Raw genomic sequence first — 23,930 nt, forward strand, 5'->3', positions numbered from 1 at the left:
AAGTTGAAGGTCCAAAAGATCCAGGGCTGGATAATCATAGGGAACAGGACTTTGAACTAGTCTCTCATTTCTAGGCTCTTTCTTTCTACACCCCTGTTTGGAAGGCTAATAAACTCTACTGCATGGGACTTTAATCCTCTTTCTATGTTTGCATACAGTGATACTGTGTAAGTAAAGGTTTGGGCTTTTGATTACAACACACTTAAAATATCAAAGTATTGTTTGGGAGAAGTAGAAACATCCCATGGTGTGTAATGGAAACTAACATCCTGGGTCTTGTGCCTAGGAGACAGATGGATCTGCTGTGTGGAGCAATCCACCAGGAAGTTTGATTTTCTCACAGAGTATAGCTGCAGATTTGCATAAACCCAAGTGCACTGGGTGACGTGCCATGTGCCCACGGAGTAACTCCAGGGCTGTACTGTTGGGAGGTGAAGAGCTGGAGGAATGTCAGCTGGAGGAGTAATGCTGATGTCGCTCCTTTTCTCCCAGCCTCAGAGTTCGGGGAGCCTGCTTCTGAGCAGACAGGGATAGCTGCTGGGAAAACTGTTGCTCAAATGGCAACCCCAGGGTCCTGGAAGCAGGAAGATTCTTCAGAACAACTACAAGAGAAGTACTATAAGAATCCATGCACCATGTTTGCTGTAGGAGAGATCAAAGCGCCCATGGAGGAAGGCATCCTTGATTCGCCTAGCAAAACCATGTCAATTAAAGAAAGGTAATAAGAGTTAATGACTGGAAGTAATTCTATGGGGAAGGAGCTGACAACTGGTTGTAGAAAAAGATCTGGGTAATGGACCAAGATGAAGTCAAGAATTCAATTACATTTGAGAATATTCTGTGATATTAGGATAATTCTGGAAAATCAAGATGTTTGAGAGTGAATTGCCTTTGCCCAGAGCCTGGTTTAGCAATGCTGATAGGATCCCAGTTCCAGACTCCAAAGAAAAAACAAACAGAAAAGATTTTTCATTGCTTTATTTATTTGCAGTAGCCATTTCTTTTATTATGTTAAATTCTTGGATTATCTAGGGATGGAAGTTGAGTTCTTGGCTCTTTCTGTTTCAGAGACACATGGTTTGAACCAAATGCACAAACCACTTCTGATTGTAAAATAATTACAGAGGGAATGAAGATAAATTAGTACATAGAATCTACAGCTTTGGAATTAGAATCTAACTCTTTTATTTATAGAAAGTAAGATGAATGACTTTTCTTAACAGCATTTTTAGAATCCATATCTCCCAACAACTCACAAGCTCAGGAGCAAATCAAGAGTCTTATGAAAGCTCTGCAAATGTTCTACCAGTGAGCTACACCCCCTGCCCTAGAAATTTTATATCAGGTAATAGCTCTGAACAGATTACATTTGAGTACCAGATAACACTGTAGCCTCATTTCATTCAAAAGACTGATATGTTTGAGAGAAGATATTTAAACAGGACATATACAAAGAGTAGAAACTAAATCATTTTAGGATGTAGACACAGTTGAAGTTTGGTATTAATGGTATTAAGAAAAGAAAAAAAATGCAATAGTGTTAGGAAAACTGGATTAGGAAAAGCTACATCAACTTCCTGGTATAACTAGCAGAGCTGTTTCCACTGTCTGTTCCTGTGGTTCTGTCCACCTGGACCCTTCCTTGGCAACCCCGACCAAAGGGAAGTTCTCTGGCTTTGTCAGGCACGGATCACTCTTATTTTTCTAGATGTCTCTCATGATGCCTAAGATTATATGTCTAACCACAATGAAAAATCTGTTTTTCAAGATAAGCTTTTCAAACATTATTCATCAAAGTTTAAATGGATGGAGCCTTTTTCAATTGACAAATTAATAAGATTTTAAATCTTCTTGATTTTTCATCCTTACTTATTTAAAATCCACAATAAACAAGTCCTAGTAGGCTGAAGGGGGAACAGGGGAAGGCACTGATGGGATTAGTTAATAGGAAGAGTGATGTCTTGGATAAGGGACACAGTTTGGCTCATCTCGGCATCTTTATAAAAACCAGGCTTGCTGGGCACAGTAGCACATGCCTATAATCCCAGTGAGTCAGGAGGCTGAGGCAGGAGGATTGCAATTTCATAGCCAGCCTCAGCAATCTAAAAAGGCCCTAAGCAACTTAGCAAGACTTTGTCTCTAAATAAAATATTAAAAAGGTCTGAGGATGTTTCTTAGTGGTTAAGTGTCCCAGGGTTCAATCCCTCTTCCAAAAAAATAAGCCACACATTTGATCCCAGAGATTTAAGTATTAAGGACTAGTCAGGTGAAGAGGAAGAGATATAATTTAAGGGAAATAGTGATAAATATCATATTCTGATGTATTCTAGATCAGAAAATATTTGTTAGGTAAAATTCCAGTAGCAAATGCTAATATCATGCCATCATCTTTCAAAGGCTTCTAAAGGAGGACTCTTCTTCTGCAAGTATCTTCTCTCTGTTGGGATATAGGACTTTTGATGAAGAAATTTTGTGTCTATCCACTATGCAATAATATTTCTTGATTTACTTGCCTTTCTTTTTTTTTAAGCAAATTTGAGTTGATCTGTATTTTTCTGAATGCAATTTTAATCCTAAGGTAAAATGCTCATTTTTAAAACTGTGAAGTACTGTAAAGGTGCAGCTTCTGACCCCTGGCTTTGTGGACATCTGAGAAGTTCAAGGGTAACTATAAGATTTCTGTGAATGTATGTGCTGTGTACCTGCCAACTACTAGGAGCCCTAATTTACCACAGTCCTGAAGAGGTTCCTGACCCCAGTCAGTTCAGAATCCTGATAGTTAGGAATGCTTTAAAAATATTCAGTTGGGCTGGGGTTGTGGCTCAGTGGTAGAGTGCTTGCCTAGCATGCACGAGGCACTGGGTTTGATCCTTAGCAAACATAAATGTAGAATAAAAGATATTGTGTCCACCTTAAAAAAAAATTTTAAAAAATTAAAAAAAAATATTTAGCTATTCAGTTGAATGGTTAAAAAAGTGTATTTTTTTAAAAAAAATGAGGAAAACTGGGGATATAGCTCAGTGGTAGAGCACTTTTCTAGCATGAGTGAGGCCCTGAATTCAATCCTCAAGACCCCACAAAAAATAAATGAGGACCACCTTATTCAGCAGATATGCTTATAATGGATTTTGATAAAGCAAAATATATTGAAATATATTGCCAGGCATCATTTCCCCCTTACCTTGACAGTACTTTTATTCTTTCTTTGTTGGAAATACCAAGCAGTCTATCCATGATAACTGCCCCCCAAGTGGGGCTCTAATTCTTCCCTTTTGTTAAAACAAAATGACCAAGTTTGACCTATTTCAAATAAAAATGTCATTCATATGTCTGTTGGGGCTTTTTTTTTTTCCCTTGGGTGACATAAGCCCACAGGACTTTTAAACCTTATTCCAACTCCTCCCGAATGTCTCATTATGCCTAATTATGCTCATCAGTCCCAGCAGCCTTTAGGACCATGGTAGTGACGGGACTGACCCCAGGGGCTGGTCTCACCCCCTGGTACCTGTGAACAGCTTGCCTCCTGTTCAGTTAGGTGTTTTAGCAGCTGTGTTTGTTCTAACTAGGAGAATATATGACAAGGGAACAGAAATTCTAGCCAGAAAGACTTCACTCTCCCTCTGTATTAATTTTCTCAGTTCACATGTTCTTTACATGTCTTGTTAAAAATTTCACTTTTATTTTCAAATTTGAACTTCTAAGAAATAGAGCCTGGCATCTGTCGATTCCCATGATCCTATCTTCTAACTTACTGTACCCTCAGTGTGCAGTTCTGTCGTCCTAAACCTTCCGGCATTGGCCTCCTTCCTGTTGGGGACTTGACTCTATGGAGTTCTCCACAGGAGTGTCACCAAGTATCCTGAGCTTCCCTTGGCATTTCACTTGAGGTATCTCATTTGCTGTTTCCTCTAGAAAGGAAACAGCAGTATCCCTATCTTGTAGAATAAATGTGTAGAAACTAAGGAATTATAGAAAATCCTCCATATGCTTCCATTTTAGAATGTTTTGGTGCTCACAGAAATATATCTCCAAGTTCCTTTCCTTTACCTTTCCTGACATCTAGAATGCCAAGCTTGAACCATTAATCAGCAAAGAACTTAGAATGCAATCTACTGTTTTTCCATTGGGTCAATAAAAACCACCAGTTTATAACTGCCCAAATGATTTAAATTGTCCAAGTTCCATTGGGAACTTCTTTGGTAAGTACTGTGAGCCACATAATTCTATTTCTTAGGGATAAAACCTTTGGTATCTGTTGAAAAGCATATTGGGCCTTGAGAAATCTTATTTCCACGATTTCTGAAACTACATCTGAGCTCTCATACTGAGGGTTGTTGGGTCAGGGGAGATAAATGAAAAGGGGGGAAAGAGCCATCCTGTCACCTGAGGAAATTGTTAGAGTATAAGGACTTAGTGAATTCCTTAGAATGTTGAAGGAGCTGCCCGTGTCTATCACCAGCCTCAGAGGGCCAGCTGGGGTCCCCTGAGTTCTCCGCATGCCCCTCCACCACCTTCTGCACCCCACTCAGCTAGAGGTGTATTCGTGTCTCCCCAGCAAGCTCCAGGTTCTGACCTCCAAAGGCCCCCCAGATTGATGTGAATGAGAATAAGGACAGATAGAGGTATGATTTGCCTCTGCCCCCTCTCCTTTTCTCATCTTTAATTTGTCCTTCTTTTGGTCTATTTTCTGTAGTTATTTATATAAAGGAAAGAGGTTGTGGAGGCTGAATGTCCAAGACCTAGCTGTGTCTGGCAAGGGCTTCACACAACATGGCAGAAGTTGGAAGGGGACTCAGGACTGTGTGGAAGAGGCAAAGCAGTAGGGGCAGCCTTGCTTTATAGCCACCACACTTAGGGTAACTAATCCAGTCCCAAGAGAGGATGCAGGGAGAAAGACATTAATTCCTCTTAAGACCTAATTTCTCCTTAAAGGCCCACCTCCCAATACTGCCACATGGCAACCAAATTACAGAGTTTCAGAGAGGATAGACCATATTCAAACCATAGCAGTTTTTCTTTTCAAAGATATATTGGGGACTAGGAGTGCAGCTCAGTGGTAGAACTCATGCTTAACATTCCCACAGCCCTGGGTTCAGTCCCAGCATCAAGTAAATAAGTAATAAATAAAAGGTATTATTGGTTAACTCTGCCAACCTGCACACTAGTCAAGATCAAGATCTAGTATAACTAACTAATCAGTGCTTTTGAGCTCTGTTGGACATCTCGTAGGTGCCTCTGTTTCTTTGAAATGAGGGGAAATTTCTTTTTTTTTCTTTTTTTTTTTTATTGGTTGTTAAAACATTACAAAGCTCATGATATATCATCTTTCATACATGTGACTCAATTGGGTTATGAACTCCCATTTTTACCCCAAATACAAATTGCAGAATCACATCGGTTACACACTCACATATTTACATAATGGCATATTAGTGACTGATGTATTCTGCTACCTTTCCTTTCCCCTATTATCCCCCCTCCCCTCCCCTCCCATCATCCCTCTCTACCTCATCTGCTGTTGTTTAATTCTCTCCCTTGTTTCCCCCCCCCCCTTTTCCCCTCACAACCTCTTATATGTAATTTTGTGTAACATTGAGGGTCTCCTACCATTTCCATATGCTTTCCCTTCTCTCTCCCTTTCTCTCCCCCCACTCGTCTTTGTTTAATGTTAATCTTTTCCTCATGCTTTTCCTCCCTGTTCTGTTCTTAGTTACTCTCCTTATATCAAAGAAGACATTTGGCATTTGTTTTTTAAGGATTGGCTAGCTTCGCTTAGCATAATCTGCTCTAATGCCATCCATTTCCCTGCAAATTCTATGATTTTGTCATTTTTTATTGCTGCGTAGTACTCCATTGTGTATAGATGCCACATTTTTTTTTATCCATTCATCTATTGAAGGGCATCTAGGTTGGTTCCACAGTCTAGCTATTGTGAATTGTGCCGCTATGATCATTGATGTGGCAGTATCCCTATAGTACGCTCTTTTAAGATCCTCAGGGAATAGTCCGAGGAGGGCGATAGCTGGGTCAAATGGTGGATCCATTCCCAGCTTTCCCAGGTATCTCCATACTGCTTTCCAGATTGGCCTTACCAATTTGCAGTCCCACCAGCAGTGTAAAAGAGTACACTTTTCCCCACATCCTTGCCAGCACTTGTTGTTGTTTGACTTCATAATGGCTGCCAATCTTACTGGAGTGAGATGGTATCTTAGGGTGGTTTTGATTTGCATTTCTCTGACTGCTAGAGATGGTGAGCATTTTTTCACGTACTTGTTGATTGACTGTATGTCCTCCTCTGTGAAGTGTCTGTTCAGGTCCTTGGCCCATTTGTTGATTGGGTTATTTGTTATCTTATTGTTTAATTTTTTGAGTTCTTTGTATATTCTGGATATTAGGGCTCTATCTGAAGTGTGAGGGGTAAAAATTTGTTCCCAGGATGTAGGCTCTCTGTTTCCCTCTCTTATTGTTTCTCTTGCTGAGAAAAAACTTTTTAGTTTAAGCAAGTCCCATTTATTTATTCTTGTTATTAACTCTTGGGCTAAATTTCTAAAGAGAAAAAAACAGAAACAACACCATATTAGGGACACACGCTTTCTTGTCCCATGTTTGACCCAGTCCTTACTTTTATGAGCCTGAAAAACTTGTTCTGACCAAGCAGGGCTCACAGGCCAGAATTCCCTGCTGAAAAAGTGTGGGCTGCGGCAAGAGGAGCAGACATTTCCCTGGGCAGCGTGGCAAACACATGTCATGTTGGCCCTGGGCCATGCCTTGGGGTTCATAGGCTAATGCAGTGCCACTCACTGGCTCCACAGCCTCAGACTAAGCAGATGCCCACGCTCTCCACATTGCAGCCTTGCAAATAGCACTTGGACCTGGCGGATGTTAAAAGCACTGACAGTTGTTTGAATTGCACGGGCAGGAATTTATGTCATGTGTAGGCCCAGACGTTCAGCCCTCTCCAGTACATGGCAGTCTGCAGTGAGTTGGAGGGCCGGGAGATTGCAGGGGGGGAGAACACATTTAGAAAGATCCCCCGCCCTCCTCAGCTTGTTGAACATCAAGTAGGAAATCTAAAGGGACAGGAATCATGAGTTTAACTTATAGTGTGTGTCATTTTGAAGTTATTCATCATTAGTACTCTGTAGGCTAGGGCTGGGTCCAAGTACCATGTGGGCTCAATTGAAGCACAGTTTCTTCCATATTATTTTGGTTACTCTGTAGTCTTTGGAAGTCCATGATAATGACCTTGCCAGCACATCTAGAAGCAAAATTTCAGGGGTTTGGAATGGAAGAATTCTTTCAAGGCCATCATGGTAGGGGTGGGGAGAATATTATAAGAAAGCCAGAATACCGTGCTATTCCTGAAAGAGTAAAGCGAACCGTTTCTGATCAGCTGATGCACTAATGGAGTGAGAAAAGCTGTCCATGGGGGGACAGGGTTTGGAATCACACCTCCTGCTCCAATAAGATGCAGTGGGGGGGCTGGGGATGTGGCTCAAGCGGTAGCGCGCTCGCCTGGCATGCGTGCGGCCCGGGTTCGATCCTCAGCACCACGTACAAACAAAGATGTTGTGTCAGCCGAGAACTAAAAAATAAATATTAAAAAATTCTCTCTCTCTCTCTCTCTCTCCCCCCACTCTCTCTTTAAAAAAAAAAAAAAAAAAAAAAAAAAAAAAGATGCAGTGGGACCTCATTCCACAAAGCCCTTTTCCCATGTGTGCAAATGTGCCCTCTCTGTCGAGACAGGAATAACAATATCTGCTTTCTTAGAGATTCTTGCACAGATCAGCAGAGTGTAAGGTGGACTATAAAGTCATTCCAGATTCCTCAATTTGTTTTTCTCTGAATCAGTTCCATACTCCTCAAACCAGCCACCAGGGAAACCACACTATTATTTAGATGGTATTGTCACTGCTCCAAACATTTGGCAGCTTCATTTTGAGAAGGTCCTCAAAAATCATACCCCGTTATTTTTAAGAACCTCAATTTGTGAGGATGAATTTGATGATTTTTATTTCTCTTAAATCATTTGGAATCTAACGCGGTTAACAAGGTGTCTAGTCAAGATAAATAATTACTGGTCTGAGTCAAAGGTGAGGTTGGAGACAGAAGCTGATTCAGTTTAAAGGAGAGCATCAGTGAAGGATGTTTCCTTCTTAAGGGAGTGTTTCCTTCTTAATGTGGTTATTAAAGTACTGACATTCTTACTTTTTTGAAAGTCTCGTTTATTGATGTTTTGAGACCTTTGAAAGCTCCAGTGCAGAATGCCAGATACTAATTATTTCTTTCAGTGATTTGAGTTTGTGAGATTCTATTTCCATACTAGAATAAAACTGACTCATCCAAAATAATTGGAAAAGAGATGAATTTTAGTCATCATCTAGTAGGAAATGCAGATTAAAACATTTAATGGAATTTAGATATTGTGTCCAAGTTCATGAACTTGCCCTTGTAGCCTGCAGAGTGCTCCCAACATTGTAGAATATAAGACTAAACGGGATCTTGAGCTATGTGAGACCTGCCTTTTCTACCTGTTTCATTGAATGAGATCTGCTGCCACATAGCAGAAACAAAGAAAATAAAAGGGAAGAAAAAGAAAACAAAGGGAGAGATTTGGGGACAGGGATAGGTCCAAAGTTTGAAGTCCTTCCTCTTTCAGGGAGTTCTTTGCTTTATGTCCTACTTTCCATTATTTGACTGGATGAATAGAAAGTATAGAGTATGATTATGGACAGATTTTTTAGATATAATTTTGTGTGTGTGTGTGTGTGTGTGTGTGTGTGTGTGTGTGTGTGCTGGAAATTGAACCCAAGGCCTCCTGCTGGCTAGCAGCACACTCTGCGGAGCTACATCCCCAGCTGTGAATTCTTGTTTAACACTGAATTTGTTTTCTCATTTGTTAACAAAACTTATCACAGAATATATTTTATCCCATTTCCTACTCAGATATTTTACAGAATCAGGAAAGTTAGCAGCAGAAGGGCCTTTAGAGATTTTCTTGTCCAGTTTCTGATAAGACAAATCAGGATAGGAAGCAGCATCCTTGAATGGAGATAATAGACTAGAGCTTGTGCCGCTTGACAGTGTCACTGTTTATGCGGTGCCCATTAGGCTGGGCCCAGAGAAACTGAGGTCTAGTCTTTTTTTTTCTTAATTTTAAATTGTTTGAGCATCAGCTCCAATAAATTTAATGATCACTGCCTTTTTGCCTTTTATCTGTCCCATGTTTGTTCAACTTAGATGCCTAAGACTAACTCAGTTATTTTAATACAGTTAGCTGAAACAGCCTCATGTTCATGAATGTTTCTTTTCCGATATTACAGTATCTAAGCTGCTTTATGGCAAGTCGCATCATAGTTGAGGTAAAGTAGGTCAGATAACGATCTCAGTTAATTAGATTCTTTTTTTGTATATATCTTTCCCTTGAGAAAAGTTGCAATAATAATTTTTTAAGTGGGGTTTATAGAAAATAGTTTTTTGTATTAAGATGCATTGGAAAAAAACAAGTTCATTTGGAGTAAAAAAGAACAGGGCTTAGAATACAGGAAGAGAAACAATTATAAACATCATAATTTATCTTTGAAATGCATGATATTAAGATATTTTCAGTGTTTTTTACCTTGATGTTTTTAAACACATTTCTGCAATATTTTTTTGCATAGAACTATTTTTCCTGATTTAGTGTTATTTCATCATATGTCCAGAATGGGCCACTAGAAGACATTTTTCTCTGAGGATGGTGACTTTTTTTTTTTTTTAATCTGTTTCTTGCTCTCAGCCCAAGGTCAAGGAAAATGCAGAGATATTCCTTTGCTGAAATGATGGTGCATCTTTAGGACCATCTTGGAAAAGAGACTTTCCTACATTTTCAGAGTTTGGTGCTGAATTCTTGGCATGTTTTCCTCCTAGATTGGCACTGTTGAAGAAGAGTGGTGAGGAAGACTGGAAGAGCAGAATTAACAGAAAGCAGGATTATGGCAAAGCATCTGCCAATGACAGCCTGCACATCCAGGAAGTGGAACAGTCGATGAAGAAGAAGGTAAGGCTTCCAAGTTAGGAGAAAGCGTCTTCGCTAACATCACGCTTGCAAGTGCGTCAGGTGGAACAGCATGTGGAGCTGCACTGATTCCTGCTCTGTGGAACGTGAGCATTTTCTTGCCTTTATGGTGCACGCTCCATCTGTCACCAAGCTGCTAACATTGATCAAAAGGTCAAGCCTTGAGATGTTATAGAATCAGTAACAGCACCACACATAGTACGTCAGCAAGCAAGTGCCTGAGTTTTAAAATATGTACACAGCTCAAACCTTGTTAAGTGAAATCTGGCTTTAGAATGTGATTAAGGCTTTCCAATGAAAAACTTTAATTCACCACTAACAGCTTGTAAGTTGCATATAAAAATATGGACTTGAATTTCCCATGCAGAGATTTAAGACCTACGTGTAAAAAATAAGGACATAATTGTGGCCTGCAAGTACATTCTTTATAATTTTAAACCTATTTCCTGATGAGGAGGTATGCCTTTTATTGAGAATGTTCAGCAATATATGTTACAAGCTTAAATAAAATCAAATCATGCATGGTGATCCATACTAGAAGCATTTCATATGCGAGGATATTGCTGGGTTGTTAGATTAGAAATGTAATGATGACCAGCCTTTGACCTCAGGCTTTCAAAGCTGATGGTGACTTCCCTGCTGGCTGACCCTACCATTCCAGTGTGCTTATTGCCTCTAGGGGAAATGATGCAGCTGAGTCACGCCCACTGGCCAAGTTCCAAGATTTAAAGTCTTCAAATAGAAAAGAGAAGAAAAAAAAATGTTCCACTTAGTCAATCATTTGAACCCCTTCTCTCTCTAAAACAAGCATCTGAAGCTGGGTGCAATGACCTTTAGTCCCAAGCTACTCAGGAGGTGAAGGTCAGAGGATCACTAGTCCAAGAATTCGAGACCTGCCTGAGCAACAAAGAGAGACCCTAATTCAAAAATAAAACTATGCATCTGTGGAGAAGAGAAAGTATGACTTGACCTTTATGTGTTATGAAACTTAACATAAAAATGAGAAGATCCAGAACATTAAGTCAGGGGCTCTGACAGACACTATTTTTATAGTACTTCTTTTTTCTTTGTTGTCTGTTATTTTTTGTACTGAAGATTGAATTCAGGAGTGCTCTACCACTGGACTACATCCCTAACCCATTTTATTTTTTACTTTGAGACAGCGTCTTGCTGAATTGCCAAGACTGGCCTAAAATTGGGGTTTTAGGTATGCACCACTGAACCTGGGTTATGTACAGAACTTCTGTGTCTACATAGGTGACACTGGAGTGGAAACTTGAATTCTTTTTTAACACATGGTGTTAAAGATAATGTCTGAAGATGTTTAATTCTCAGCCATATGTGAAGTTCTCAAGTATAACTGGACACTAAAAAGTATCTGAGTTCTCTAGCTGGAGACATACATGGTGTTAAAGATAATAACCAAAGACATTTAATTCTCAGCCACTTGTAAAGTTCTCCCTCTAATTAACTAGATATTTAAAAGCATACATATGAAATCTAGATTTCAAGGTAAAAGAAAACTTGATCCCTCAAATAATATATCCCCAGGGCCTACAAACTTTATTTTTAAAAAATCTTGGGGCCAGGGGTGAAGCTCAGTAACAGAGCACTTACCTACTATGCGCGAGGCCCTGGGTTCAATTCTCATCACCACAAAAACAAAGGACCTTAAAATCATTGGTTTAAAAATAACACACACTTGTAATCCCAGCAATTTGGGAGGCTGAGGCAGGAGGATGGCAAGTTTGAGGGCAGCCGTAGCCACTTGGTAAGACCCTGACTCAAAATAAAAAATTAAATTGATTGGGAAAGGGGGTGTAGCTCAGTGGGAAAGCACCCTGGGTTCAATTGCCAGTACGAAAATAAAAGAAAACAAGCTGGTGCTGTGGTATACACCTATAATTCCAGCTACTTAAGAGGCTGAGGCAAGGAGGATTGCAACTTTGGGGTTAGCCTGGGCCACTTAGTGAAATCCCATCTCAAAATTTAAAAAAAAAAAGAATTAAGAGCTGTAATTGCCACTCAGTGATAGAGTGCTTGCCTATCTTGTTCAAGGCCCTGAGCTTAATACCTAATACCACAAAAAATAAAAATCTAAAACTTTAAGGTGGACCTCATTAGAAAAGCTGTCAACTAATATGTGATATCACCAAGCAGTGTCAGATATCTTGTTCATCATTTTAAAACATGCAGAGAGTCCCCAACCCTTCCCTAGCAGATTGTCCCCTATAGCCAGGTGAATATAAAAATGAAGCTAAGAAGCAAAAGGTGAGATAGAGCCCTGTGGATGGTGAAGTGTGCTACAACCCCCTTAGGAGAGTGAGGGTGACCTTAGGCAGTAAGTACCAGAAGGGTGTGGGGAAAGGAAGAATCTGGACTGTCCAGACATGTAGCTAAGATTGCAAGAAGACAAGAGACGCCAGGTTGTTTGGGGAGTAGAAAACCCAGTGACACAAAGCACTGGGTCTTGAGCACCTCGTGGGCTTGAGTGTGACATGCTGCCAGGTTCATGGATGCCACCAATTCTCTAGCCACAGTGAATTTACTATTCCTACTCCTTCTCGGTGGCCTACTTCACTTTGGGCCCCAGACAATAAGCTCTTTGAAGTTAAACTAAGTCAATCTATTTTAGGCCTTTACTACACTCATTGGGAAATCTCAAGTTCTGTTGAGGTCAGGTTGTTTTCAGGTGGCCTCTGACAACCCCCTGGTTCATTCCATCCCAAGAGCTGGCTGTGCATTTCAGGCACACTTTGACAGCATGCAGATGTGGTAGGCCAGGTGCGTTAGACCTGGGCTATCATGAGATTCCCCACACACAGCTGAGGAGTGCTTGAGAAGTGCCACTGCTTGCCTGTCTAAGTGTGCCCTTGGAGAAAGAAAGACATGGATAACATGCACATGAAGATGGGGGCTTGCTGCATGGGGTAGATCTAGGCTCACCATGGAGAGCTGCTCAGCAGAGGGAGTATGGGAAATTTCCATCTTTACCACCCAGGGTAGAAAGGAGCCGGTCTTACAGTCAGCTCATCACTTACTTCCCAATTTCTGAGTTCATCAAACAGTGCATATCATGATTACCAAACATTTTAGAGCTTGTCATCCTTCTTTGTGCAACGAGTGTAGAATGTGGGAATGTAGAAGGGGAAGGACCTAGAGTTGAGGACGCTGTAAGTCACTCCATTGCTCCTGTGAAAATCCATGACACAGAGGTCCAAGGAAAATATCATGGGAGCCACACAGGTAATATAAATGTTTAAAAAACAAAATAGAAAAGGATGCTCGGACAATCTGTAATTGTTTTGTTTCTGCCAAGGGTGTGGTGCCAAAAGAAATTGAGGCATCTCGATTTGAAATCCTGTATAGTAATATTGTTTATATTTATGGACCTATTTTTGGTCCATAAATAGCTTTGGAAGAACTAGGAGTTTTCCTTTCTGTTCTGAAATTTCAGTCATCTCAGAGAACATGGAACTAAGCAACAGTTCCTTGCTTTCCACTTTTATTCCCCTCTAAATCAGGATTCATGACTTGGAGGTTAAGAGCACTAATTATTTACCTAGCTAGCTCTGTCATTTCTTATGAAAAGTCACTCTGGTTCCTGGTTTCTCTACCTCTCTCTCTTGCCACCCTTCTTTTTCTTTCTCCTACACTTGGTTTAGGCTAGGTTAGTACTAACCTGACTTACACATTTTTACTTCTTGTAGCATATAATTAGTTCTAATGATAGTAAAGCCATTTGGATTGTAAATTTGGCCAGGTCCACCCTGAATGGAATGTGTGCACTTGAGCATGGATTATGTCCAGTTTCCTCCAGAGTAACTCATTCCATCAGAGAGAGAGGGGAAAAAAAAGAAAGAAAGAAATGAGACAAAGTCGTAAAGAAGTGATTTGGCAGGAGTCTATTACAACTAAATTACAGTTCTTTATTTTCACCCAATAATTATTTTAAGTTCCAAACACATTTCAATCTATTCAACATTACAACATATGTATGATTCCCATGTCCTCTTGTTAAGATAATCATAAAAAAAAAAGATAATCATCCAGTGTATAAGACCTTTCCAGGAATTTAAAAAACCTTCACAGACTTGGACACTGAAAACCTGTACCTATTTCTGAGTCCCAGATGAGGACTGGCTATCTGGTACTACGCTATCTCTAAAACAAGTGCTTAAAAATTCAAGGGAGGTAAATCTGCCACATTTATATTCTAATTGCCTGCTATCTTCAAAATTCCAAACCACAATTGTCAGTTCAAAGAGCAGGGCTGAGAGAGAGTGCAAGGCCTTAAATTAAAGGCTGTCTTCCTGCCCTGCCCTCGGGGGGAATGAGTTCACTTGATGTTTCTGCCACTGGATTGTGAGCACGTGCTGCATGTGTCTAATTGAACCAGGGCACTGAATACTTGAAAATGATGGTGAGACCCTAACTAGACTCTTCTCTTCGGATCCTCTGCAATGTCTCCTGTTTGTTTTAACCTGTAGGAAGAAGGAGGATTTACAGATGATAATGACATTTCTAATCTGCTTTGGGTAAGCCTGATTCTAACACAGGTGTCCTTCTGTAACTGAACTCAGTGGGTTCCTTCCTTGGTGAGTGCAAAGCCAATATGCACAATCAGGAGATAAAAGACTAAGGAAAAGTGTATTACTCGCAGCCAGTAAGAAGGGTACTGGAGAGAATTCTCAAAAAGTGCCTCTCCCAACAAAGACACCAAGGGGCTCTTGCTGGGGAAATGCACATATTCATATAAGAAGGGCTAGTTATCCCACGTAGAGATGGGCACATTCCTGAGCATGCTCAGTTTGAAATCTTACATCATAGCGTGTTCAAAAAAAGGTGGACAAGGTTGCATCTGGGCAGGGAATTTAGTATTATAATGAGCAAAGTTTACTCTAGGTCATCAAAAAGAGGGAGTCAGAGTGACTCAGCCACTTTGTTTTCTCTGGAGGGCCTTAACTCTAAACAAAATGAAACAACTTTGAAGGAGCATTAAGTGTAATTTCAAGGGGCAGTCGCTTATGCACGCACTTGTGTGCTTGGAAATTGCTCCTAAAATTTCCTGCCCAATGCCCAATACCTCCTCTAGATGGGGGCCAGGGCTACACCTCCCTGCAAGTCTCCGTGCCCTCCCTGTTTGCTTTTCATATCTCCAGACAAGATGCAGCCTTTATCCAGCATGGAAAGAGGATTCCGTATTCTTACATTATTTTTTAATTGCATAACGAAAATACCTTAAAGAAGGTGATTTTTTTTTTTTTGGTTAAATGTTAAAACCATCGATGAAAATCCTGGTTCCCTCTCTGTCACTGAGTTTCTTACATAAATTGCAGGTAATCTTCCCATTAACTCCGCCAGTTACTGCACAAAACTGACTCAGGTATTCATACTCTGTGCTTGTGAGGATTTATTTTAGCATCCCATTTGAGAAAGGAACCCTCTTGAAAAGAGAACTGAAATTGCAATGAGTAAATTAACTTTCTGTTAGAAAATTTATTGTTTTTGTCTCTCCCCCCAACCCTCCCCTCCCTTCCCTGCTCTGATAAATCTTCTCTTTTCACCTCTAATCCTCTTGCTTTGCTCTATAGGAACCTGTATATGCTTCTACTTATTCTCCTGCTATACCTGCTGCCCGTAAATACCTGTCTTTTGTATCTATTAATCAGGTGAGGAAACGCTACTCATGTTAAGCCTCATTGCAATTTCTGAGCAGTAGGGAAGTACTTTTTGGTTTCAGTTGGGGAAGTAACTCATTGGCTTCATGAGTGTGTGTGTGTGTGTGTGTGTGTGTGCGCACATGCGTGCATGCACATGTGTGTTTGTGTATAAGGGAGTCTTGTGATGGTGTGCCAGTCTGTTTGTATGTCTGATAGTGTGTGTTTAATCAGTTCCTATATTTAGGGTTAGTCAACATGTTACAGAGATGAGGACTTTGGAGAAACTGAGGCAGTGCAAGGCTCCCCTTCAAACCTTGATCCTTGTGATCAAGTCAGAAGGATTTCAGACAGGTCGCTCAGAGTAACAGGAATAAGTTTATTGAAGGGATTGGAAAAGGGAAAGGGGACATTCTCAAGGGAGAGATTGGGTCCTCTCAGAGATGAAAGACAATGTACCTCTCTTGCACTCCAATTTTATTGGGGATACCAGAGAAGTTTCCAGAGAGTCCCACCCAGGTCCACCTCTTGACTGGCAGCAGCATGATGTCAGACTGTTAAGTCCTCACTGCCATGACAACTCTAGGTCACCATGGCCCATAATGACTGGTTCTAATTCGATTCTTAACCATACAGTCTCACAGATTTTATGGTTAGGAGAATTATCCTTATTTCCCAGAGTTTCAGGATCTGGTCTCTCAAAAAGGGTCACAAAAGTCTCCCCCTTCAGGGTAACTTGAGTTCCTCTTATCAACATTATTTCAGGCCTGCATTTCTCCTGCAGATAACAGGTAGTTTGCTGAAGAGTGTGATATATCCTGTCCACTTAGGCCGGGCAGAGCTGCAGGTAAATTGCTTCTTGGAAAAGAAAACATGTGGGAGTCAGCTCAGTGGGCCCATTCTATAGAATCATTCCCACCATTCACATATGTCTGTCCCCTTCCACACAGTGCAACACCTTTAGCTCTGATTTTTTAGGTAGACCTGACAGTATGAACTAACCTTGCCTTTATGAAACTGATTTAAGGAAAAAATTCCTCTTTACTTGTCCAAGCTGTGAATCCCAAGTGAAGTCAGGAGCCCATGGCCTGCACCAGGGTATTCATTGCCCTAGCTAGGTTAGGATGCCATCTTGCTTAGCTTAGAAGTATATGTGGATATGGTGGAGGCCATTCATGTGTGGAACAGGGAGGAAGATACAGCGAGAAAGAGGCGGTCTGAGGTGAGCTGCTTACATTGGTCCTGTTAAAATGAGAAACTATAGACCCCCCTGCATCCTTCCCTCTATCTTTACTGTATCTTGACTGAACCCCACCCCCAAAGGGAGACCTGGCCAGGCTCAGTGATGTGTGAACATTTTTAAAGCTAAGAATGTTCACACTGGTTTGTTGTTCCCTCAGAATGTCCCTGGTGTCATGATGGCTGTGTTAAGCGGCCACATCCATATTTCCATGACTCCCAGGTTCTCATCTCCCTCCATTGTGGGAGCTGGACCAGGGCCTTCCCTCTAGAGCTCAGTCCCCTCATCAGGACTGGGACTTTATTACCAGGTTGCCTCTAAGTAGCCGTGTCCTGACTTCACCGCTGCTTCAGGGCCAGCAACCATGGGACGAGAGGCTCAGGATTTCACCTGTGAAGCTGACTGAGAGAAAAGTAATCATCTTTTTTTTTCTCCCTCTCCATGTTAAACTTTAGGATAAGTTTGTCAATATCCACAAAATGTCTTCCTGGGATTTTGATTAGGATTACAGTGAATTTATAGATAGAGTAAGAACCAACATCTTGAAAAAAATAGTCTTCCTGTTCATGAACATATAATATCCATCCATATGTTTTTAATTTTTAAAAAAATAACAATTGCCACAGGCACTTTAGGTTTTTATTAATTCAAAAATTTAAAAATTAATTCTATATCTTTATTTCTTAGCAATTTTCCCAGGTATGTATAAATGTGTTTATACCAGTTTTTTGTAGCACTAGCTTATCCCCCCTTTACTTGTCCAAGCTGTGAATCCCAAGTGAGGTCAGTAGCCCATGGCCTGCACCAGGGTATTCATTGCCCTAGCTAGGTTAGGATGCCATCTATTATCAGAGTTCAGATCTTCTCCTTTTCTTTCCTCCAGCCATGCTGGTGCCTAAATATTGAATGATACAAGGATTCAAAGAAGAAAATGGAGCATTAAGCACTACACAACCTCTATCTGAAATATTTATTTATTTATCTCTCTGGCAGGTGACAACATGCATTCTCTCCTTCCTCAAGTGTCTCAAGGATGTACCAGAACAAGATTTTGCTTTCTTTCAGTCCTTTTGTTTTAAGAGATAGTAGATAGTGACTAGATTGGATTATGATTCCTTCGAGGTCTGAGCATAGGACTTTGAGTCTTTCTTCATCTTTCATTCAGGTCACTTGAAGCTGCGTGAAGTGACAATGGCCTGAAATCTCTCTTGAGGAGGCAAAGCTAAATTTCTTTAAGAGTGCACAGAGTTTTGTCAGTTGACCTTATTTCTATTACTAAACATCTGCTCTTATAGTTGCTTCCAATGGTTGAGTTTACCTAGGTGTAAGACAAAAATTTTAAAGTCAGGGCTGGGGTAGCGCGATCGCCTGGCATGCGTGCGGCCCAGGTTCGGTCCTCAGCACCACATACAAACAAAGATGTTGTAAGATGTTGTGTCCGCTAAGAACTAAAAAATAAATATTAAAAAATTCTCTCTCTCTCTCTCTCTCTCTCTCTTTAAAAAAAAAAAATTTAAAGTCAGATCCCAACATTTTCTTTTCACAAAGCTTTCCATTTATGGAAGCATTTTACCCTTAAATCTCCCCAGCATCAGTACTAAATGTAGTAGTTCCAGTCTCTCACTGTGTCATGTCCCTGTGTAAAACGTACTAAGTGACAATTTCTGTGATTTATCAGTAGTTCAGAGACAAAAGCTAGCCTATCAGCAACCTGAAAGCATTCTTACTGATCGATCCTTTCCATGTTATCAAGCTGTCTCCCAAGCCTCTGTCCATGCCTACCCCTCCCATCCTCCCTCTCTGCCTCTCCCCACTAAATTTATGGAATAATAAATATCTCCAAGTTCTCTTATCCTCTCTCTTACTCTTCCAGGGATTCATAAACATTTATCAGCTAACCCCGGGACATGACATAGATTTCCAAACAAGGGAAAAAAAAAAAACTTAGAAGGGAAAAACAGGAAGATAATAAACTTATAAGCTAAAAATATAAAAAGTAAATGGACAAAGATTTATCTTATGTTTTCACATTTTGAGTTTTATAATTTAATAGCAACTTATGGCAAATTTTATTAGATTCTTTAGTTAAACACACAAACTGTATTCATTCATTACCTCCTGTATAGAGCCATATAAAATCAGATAGCAGAAGTTAGGGGGATCTAAAACAAAACCCCTAAGTAATAAAGTTAAGTAAAAACTTCTAGGGAAACAAAAACTTCTATGTGTATTATTATCATTTAGAAGGAGTGAAAAATATCCCCTCTTAGATCTGCAAACAAATGGAAGCTTCAAATTCTACTGTCATTGTATTGTCCCAGGGCTCTTGTCCACGAAGGAGTTCTTGGGGAATGAAACTGTTGGATGGGAGATACCTCTTTTCTGAGTCATTAACCACACCCCTGTACCTCACCCTGGATTTTCAAAACGTTTTAGTGAGTTCACCATCTAGTGATGTTGGGGCCTTTGGAAGAGCCAAATTTCTTGGCACTTTATATGTCTTTTGAAAATATTTTCAGCCAAGTGCTGTATTGGTTTGATTAAACTTCATTCCTGAAATTTCATTTTAAAAGAAAACTTTTTTTTTAATTATATGAGGTCACCCTGGCAAGTCAACCTCATAGTTTATTTAATAAGGATTTATGGTTCAAAGTATTTTTTTTTTTTTTTTTTTTTTTGGAATTAGGGCCTTCTTGTCAATCATGTGTGGAGAGTTAAGGAAAAGAGTTTTTTTGTTCGTGGTGACTTTTTATATTGGTAAGATTTTAAATTTAAAGGGAAGTTTCTATAGTAAGCAGATCATTCTCCTTTTTACCAGATCCACCAAATGTTGACATTCTCTCCCTCTTGACATTGCACCCTTTCCTTTCTTCTCTCTAGCTCTCCCCTCCCCCATCTCATGGATGTTTGTGTGTGTGTATGTGTGTGTATGTGTGTGTGTGTGTGTGTGTATTTTTTCCCCTTTCCAAACCATATGAGAGTAGTTTGGAGATACCATGATCTTCCAGCTACTTCAGTATGTATTTCCCACAGTCAAAGATATTTTCTCCCATAACCACTATACAGTGACACCATGGTCAAGAAGAGGAATTTAACATTTATATCATGTTTATCTAATTCACATTCATGTTCAAGTTGTGTCAATTCCTGCCACCAATAATATCCTTTTTAGCTACAACCCATATAGGATCCAATCCAGTCTTGCATTATACTTCATTGTCATATTTCAACCCCCAGGAAAAGGTTTTTAAGTAAATAACCTTAAATTACCAAGGATCTCAAAATGTCTTCTGGCTGGATGTCTACAGAAGGATCCTGTAAAAAGGTGACTCATAAATTAGATAACGGAGAAGTCCACGTTCAGGACTGGAACCAGCAGCTCTACAGACTGCTTCACTGCTGCTCGACAGGAAGAAAGGCCCCTTTCCTCTGTCACCCTCCATCCTGCCAGGCCATTTCTATTCTCACCCTCTCCTTCATGAATCTGAAAGTTATTTTTGGAGGGGTCATTAAGGATGCTAAATTCCCACGTGGGTGGAAAGTTAAGGAGGAAAAAAGTCCCTAAGCCCCTGGGATGCATTTCCCTGAGGGCTCTCTCTCAGTGCTGTCAGGGAGAGGCCCTATGAGACTTGGTCTATGGTGACTTCTTATCCAAGGAAAGCTCCTCGGGAAGGAAGAGAAGCTGGGGAAACTGGCAGAAGTTAAGAAGTGCTCAGTTGCAGTCTGAAAGCAAATGCCCCAGCAGAAATGGCAGCCCTCAGGTCTAAGAAGGTTGAAAGCAAACAGGCAAACCCAAGAGGCCATTGCCAGCTTTCTATCCTAGACCCTCTGAAATGTAAGAGCCATGTATCTTCAGAAACCACCCCTGAATTTTTATTTTTTTATTTTTTTAAGTACCAAAGATTGAACTCAGGGGAATTCCACCACTGAGCCACATCCCCAGCCCTATTTTGTATTTCATTTAGAGACAGGGTCTCACTGAGTTGCTTAGCACCTTGCTTTTGTTGAGGTTGGCTTTGAACTTGAGATCCTCCTGCCTCAACCTCCCAAGCTGCCCAAATTTTGAAAGCAGTGTTAAAATAGAAGTATTATATGTGTAGGCTGTGTCTCCAGGACAGGTCACCCTCAGTGTGGATATATTAGGACTTATAGCCACTTCCTTGGGCTGCCTGGATGCCTCCTGCCGAGTAACATCATTGATACAGAAGAAAGCATGAGAGCCCGGGAAGCCTCGTAGCACACCTGTTTCCTAATCAGCTTCCCCTGCTTTATAACTGACCTGGCTCCTTGTGAGCTTACATGGATCATCAGTTCTGGATCACGCCCTTTGTGGACACAGAGGGATAAAATCCACCAGTTAGCCCAAGTTTACCTAGCTGGGCAGAAGAGAGCAACTTTATCCAGTTTTTGGCCCGTCTTTTCACTCAGGAAATGATACAGGCTCAGGTTCACACCTCTATCGTTTCTCTCTCTTATTTTCCTTTCTATGCATTTTATGGACAGTGGGTCACAGAAAGTCCAGAAAGCCAGATGACGATCGAGGAGAGGAAGCACCTCATCTCTGTGCGGGAGGAGGCTTGGAAGACCAAGGGCAGGGGGGCCTCCAACGACTCCACCCAGTTCACTGTGGCCGGCAAAATGGTGAAGAAAGGTGAGAGCCTCTGTGTGTGTGTGTGTGTGTGTGTGCACATGCACACACGTGGGCACATTCACCAATGAAGGGTGATACGTGTAAAATATCAGTAAAAAAAAAAAATCTGTATTCTTTTTAAATGCTTAACCTTCCTAGCATTGTGTAAATGTCTCCTGGGTTGGTTTGATGGAATATTGCTACTGATGGCCTTTCTACAAAGTTTGTGTCATCTTCAATGAAAGAAGTATAATTCAGTTTTTCACTGTTTCAAAACTTACCCACTTGGAATTTGAGTGCAAGCATAGGTTTCAAAAGCAATTGCCAATCTGCTAACAAATCTTGGCCCATTCCCACAATTACTTTTAAATTGTTTCTGATTTCTTGTGCTCTGGCATCCGGTCACCACAAGTAAGTCCTTAGCAGTCAAGGAGTCTATCTCCTCTCCCTTTTAGGCTAATTCCTGGGTTCCTTTCCATCAAACCAGACTTTTCTGGCTTACAAAGTCAGTTTCCAGATATGCTTAATAGATGTCTAAAAGATGTCTTCATTTCCAACAAAAGGGGTTGGGGCATGGGGATTCCTTGCAGTCAGCTATTTCTCTGCAGCAGAGGAGTTACAACTGCTTTGAAACCTGTATCCAAAGACATGAAATTGACATGACATGTGGTTAGTAGAGTTGCTGGAGAGCTTTGAGACCCAATGGGAATGTTTGAGACTTTATTTTATATCCAGAGGGACATGTTTAAATTTTGATTTCCCTTCGTCACCTCTATGTACATACCATCAATTTACAAGCTATTTTCTCTGTTTTTTTTTTTTTTACTTTTACCGTTAACTCAGGGGCACTCAAACACTGAGCCATATTCCCAGCCCTATATTGTATTTTATTTAGAGATAGGTCTCACTGGGTTGCCCAGTGCCTCGCTGTTGCTGAGGCTGGCTTTGAACTCGGGATCCTCCTGCCTCAGCCTCCCTAGCTGCTGGGATTACAGGCATGCACCACCGTGCTCTGCAATTTCCAAGCTATTTTCTAAAAGAAAATTTCCTGAGTTAACGGTAAAAGTTTTAACATTCACTTAGTCTTAACATTAGTGTTTTGGGCAACTTTGTAGGTTTTGCTTTAGGGAGCCTCACTCTGATGAATAGAAATCCTGACTCACTGTAGACATAATAAATGTTTGCAGGAAAAAGGGAGCAAGGGAGGGAGCAATAACCCTGATTGTGATTAACTCGAATCTTAGTGAAGAGTCCTTTCTAGCAAATCTATTCTTACTTAATCCTAGAATTGTCAAAGGACAGCAGAAGATAATTCACTCTTGCAGAATGAGGTAGTATTTGACTATTTTTTCATCAAATCACAGGACTGTATAATCATGTTTAAACTAGTTTAGTATGAGCCCGTCCCTTCATTTAACAAAAGCAGACCCTTGGGTGACAAAAGCAAATCCTTGGGTGGTCATTGATTAAATATAACTGGAGCTGAGCACTTGAAACACAGCTCAAGTCTTCAACTTCTAGCTCCAGATCTATCCCAATGACTTTTTTCTTTGGTTTCTTTTTCCCTCTCCCATCTTAAGAATCATATTTTATTTTTAAGTAGGCTCTTCTTACCAAATAACTTTGTCCCTGTGTCCTTGTTTACATTGATGTCAGAGGAAATAGATTTACTCTTATGCAGGTTTGAATAATGAATAGTTCCTATTCCTCAGTAGATGAGTTTGCTTTCCCATTTTCCTGAATAAATCTGGGATATTTATTTAAAACACATATGATTTATTCAATAAATAATTCTTACATTTTTAATCTAATGAAATGAAAAAAAAAACTATATCCTATTTTTTTCTAATATTTGTTACAATCTACTGGTTTCACTTTAACCATTAGCTTTTTTTTTTTTTTTTTTGAGTTCCTGGGGACCAACGGCCTTGCATATGCAAGGCAAGATCTCTGAGCTATGTCCACAGCCCTCAACCATTATAATCACTAGCACTTTTTGATTTACAATAATATGGCATCCAGTTTACATCACTACAGAATAAAATATCCCCTTATAAGACAACCACAGAGACTTCCCAACTCATAAATTCTAATGGTTACCTGCAGCAACCAACCAGGAGTTACCACCTATCAGCAAGGCATGATCTCACCCTGGAAAGCTCTTGGTACCCCTTACCTCATTAGAACCTTCTCTCTTGTAGTAGAAGGTGAAAGAGAGTGGGGGAGAAAGGAAGGGAAAAGGTATTTAATGACTGAGGAGCAATATTGGCCAAATTATACTGTCATATTATTATATTGTCTGCATGTACAAACATGTAAGAGCAAATCCCATCATTGTGCACA

General features: G+C 40.4%; 1 protein-coding gene across 28 annotated transcripts in view; it reads left to right on the forward strand.

Annotated features, from left to right (window-relative positions):
* Svil (supervillin) overlaps positions 1 to 23,930 on the forward strand; it is a 237,171-nt gene that overhangs the window by 178,774 nt on the left and 34,467 nt on the right. For 22 of the 28 annotated variants that reach the window (XM_058580538.1, XM_058580541.1, XM_058580542.1 and 19 more), the window contains 5 exons: positions 493 to 718; positions 9,910 to 10,039; positions 14,548 to 14,595; positions 15,652 to 15,729; positions 21,461 to 21,608. In XM_058580538.1, the coding sequence (XP_058436521.1) occupies positions 493 to 718; positions 9,910 to 10,039; positions 14,548 to 14,595; positions 15,652 to 15,729; positions 21,461 to 21,608 (630 nt within the window). The remainder of the gene's footprint in view (positions 1 to 492; positions 719 to 9,909; positions 10,040 to 14,547; positions 14,596 to 15,651; positions 15,730 to 21,460; positions 21,609 to 23,930) is intronic. The other 6 variants (XM_058580535.1, XM_058580544.1, XM_058580549.1 and 3 more) reach the window with 2 other exon arrangements.

Source organism: Marmota monax, unplaced genomic scaffold, assembly GCF_021218885.2.
Source record: "Marmota monax isolate L192 unplaced genomic scaffold, Marmota_monax_Labrador192_F-V1.1 WCK01_AAM20220418_F8-fsc00066, whole genome shotgun sequence".
In the NCBI taxonomy this organism is placed as follows: Eukaryota; Metazoa; Chordata; class Mammalia; order Rodentia; family Sciuridae; genus Marmota; species Marmota monax.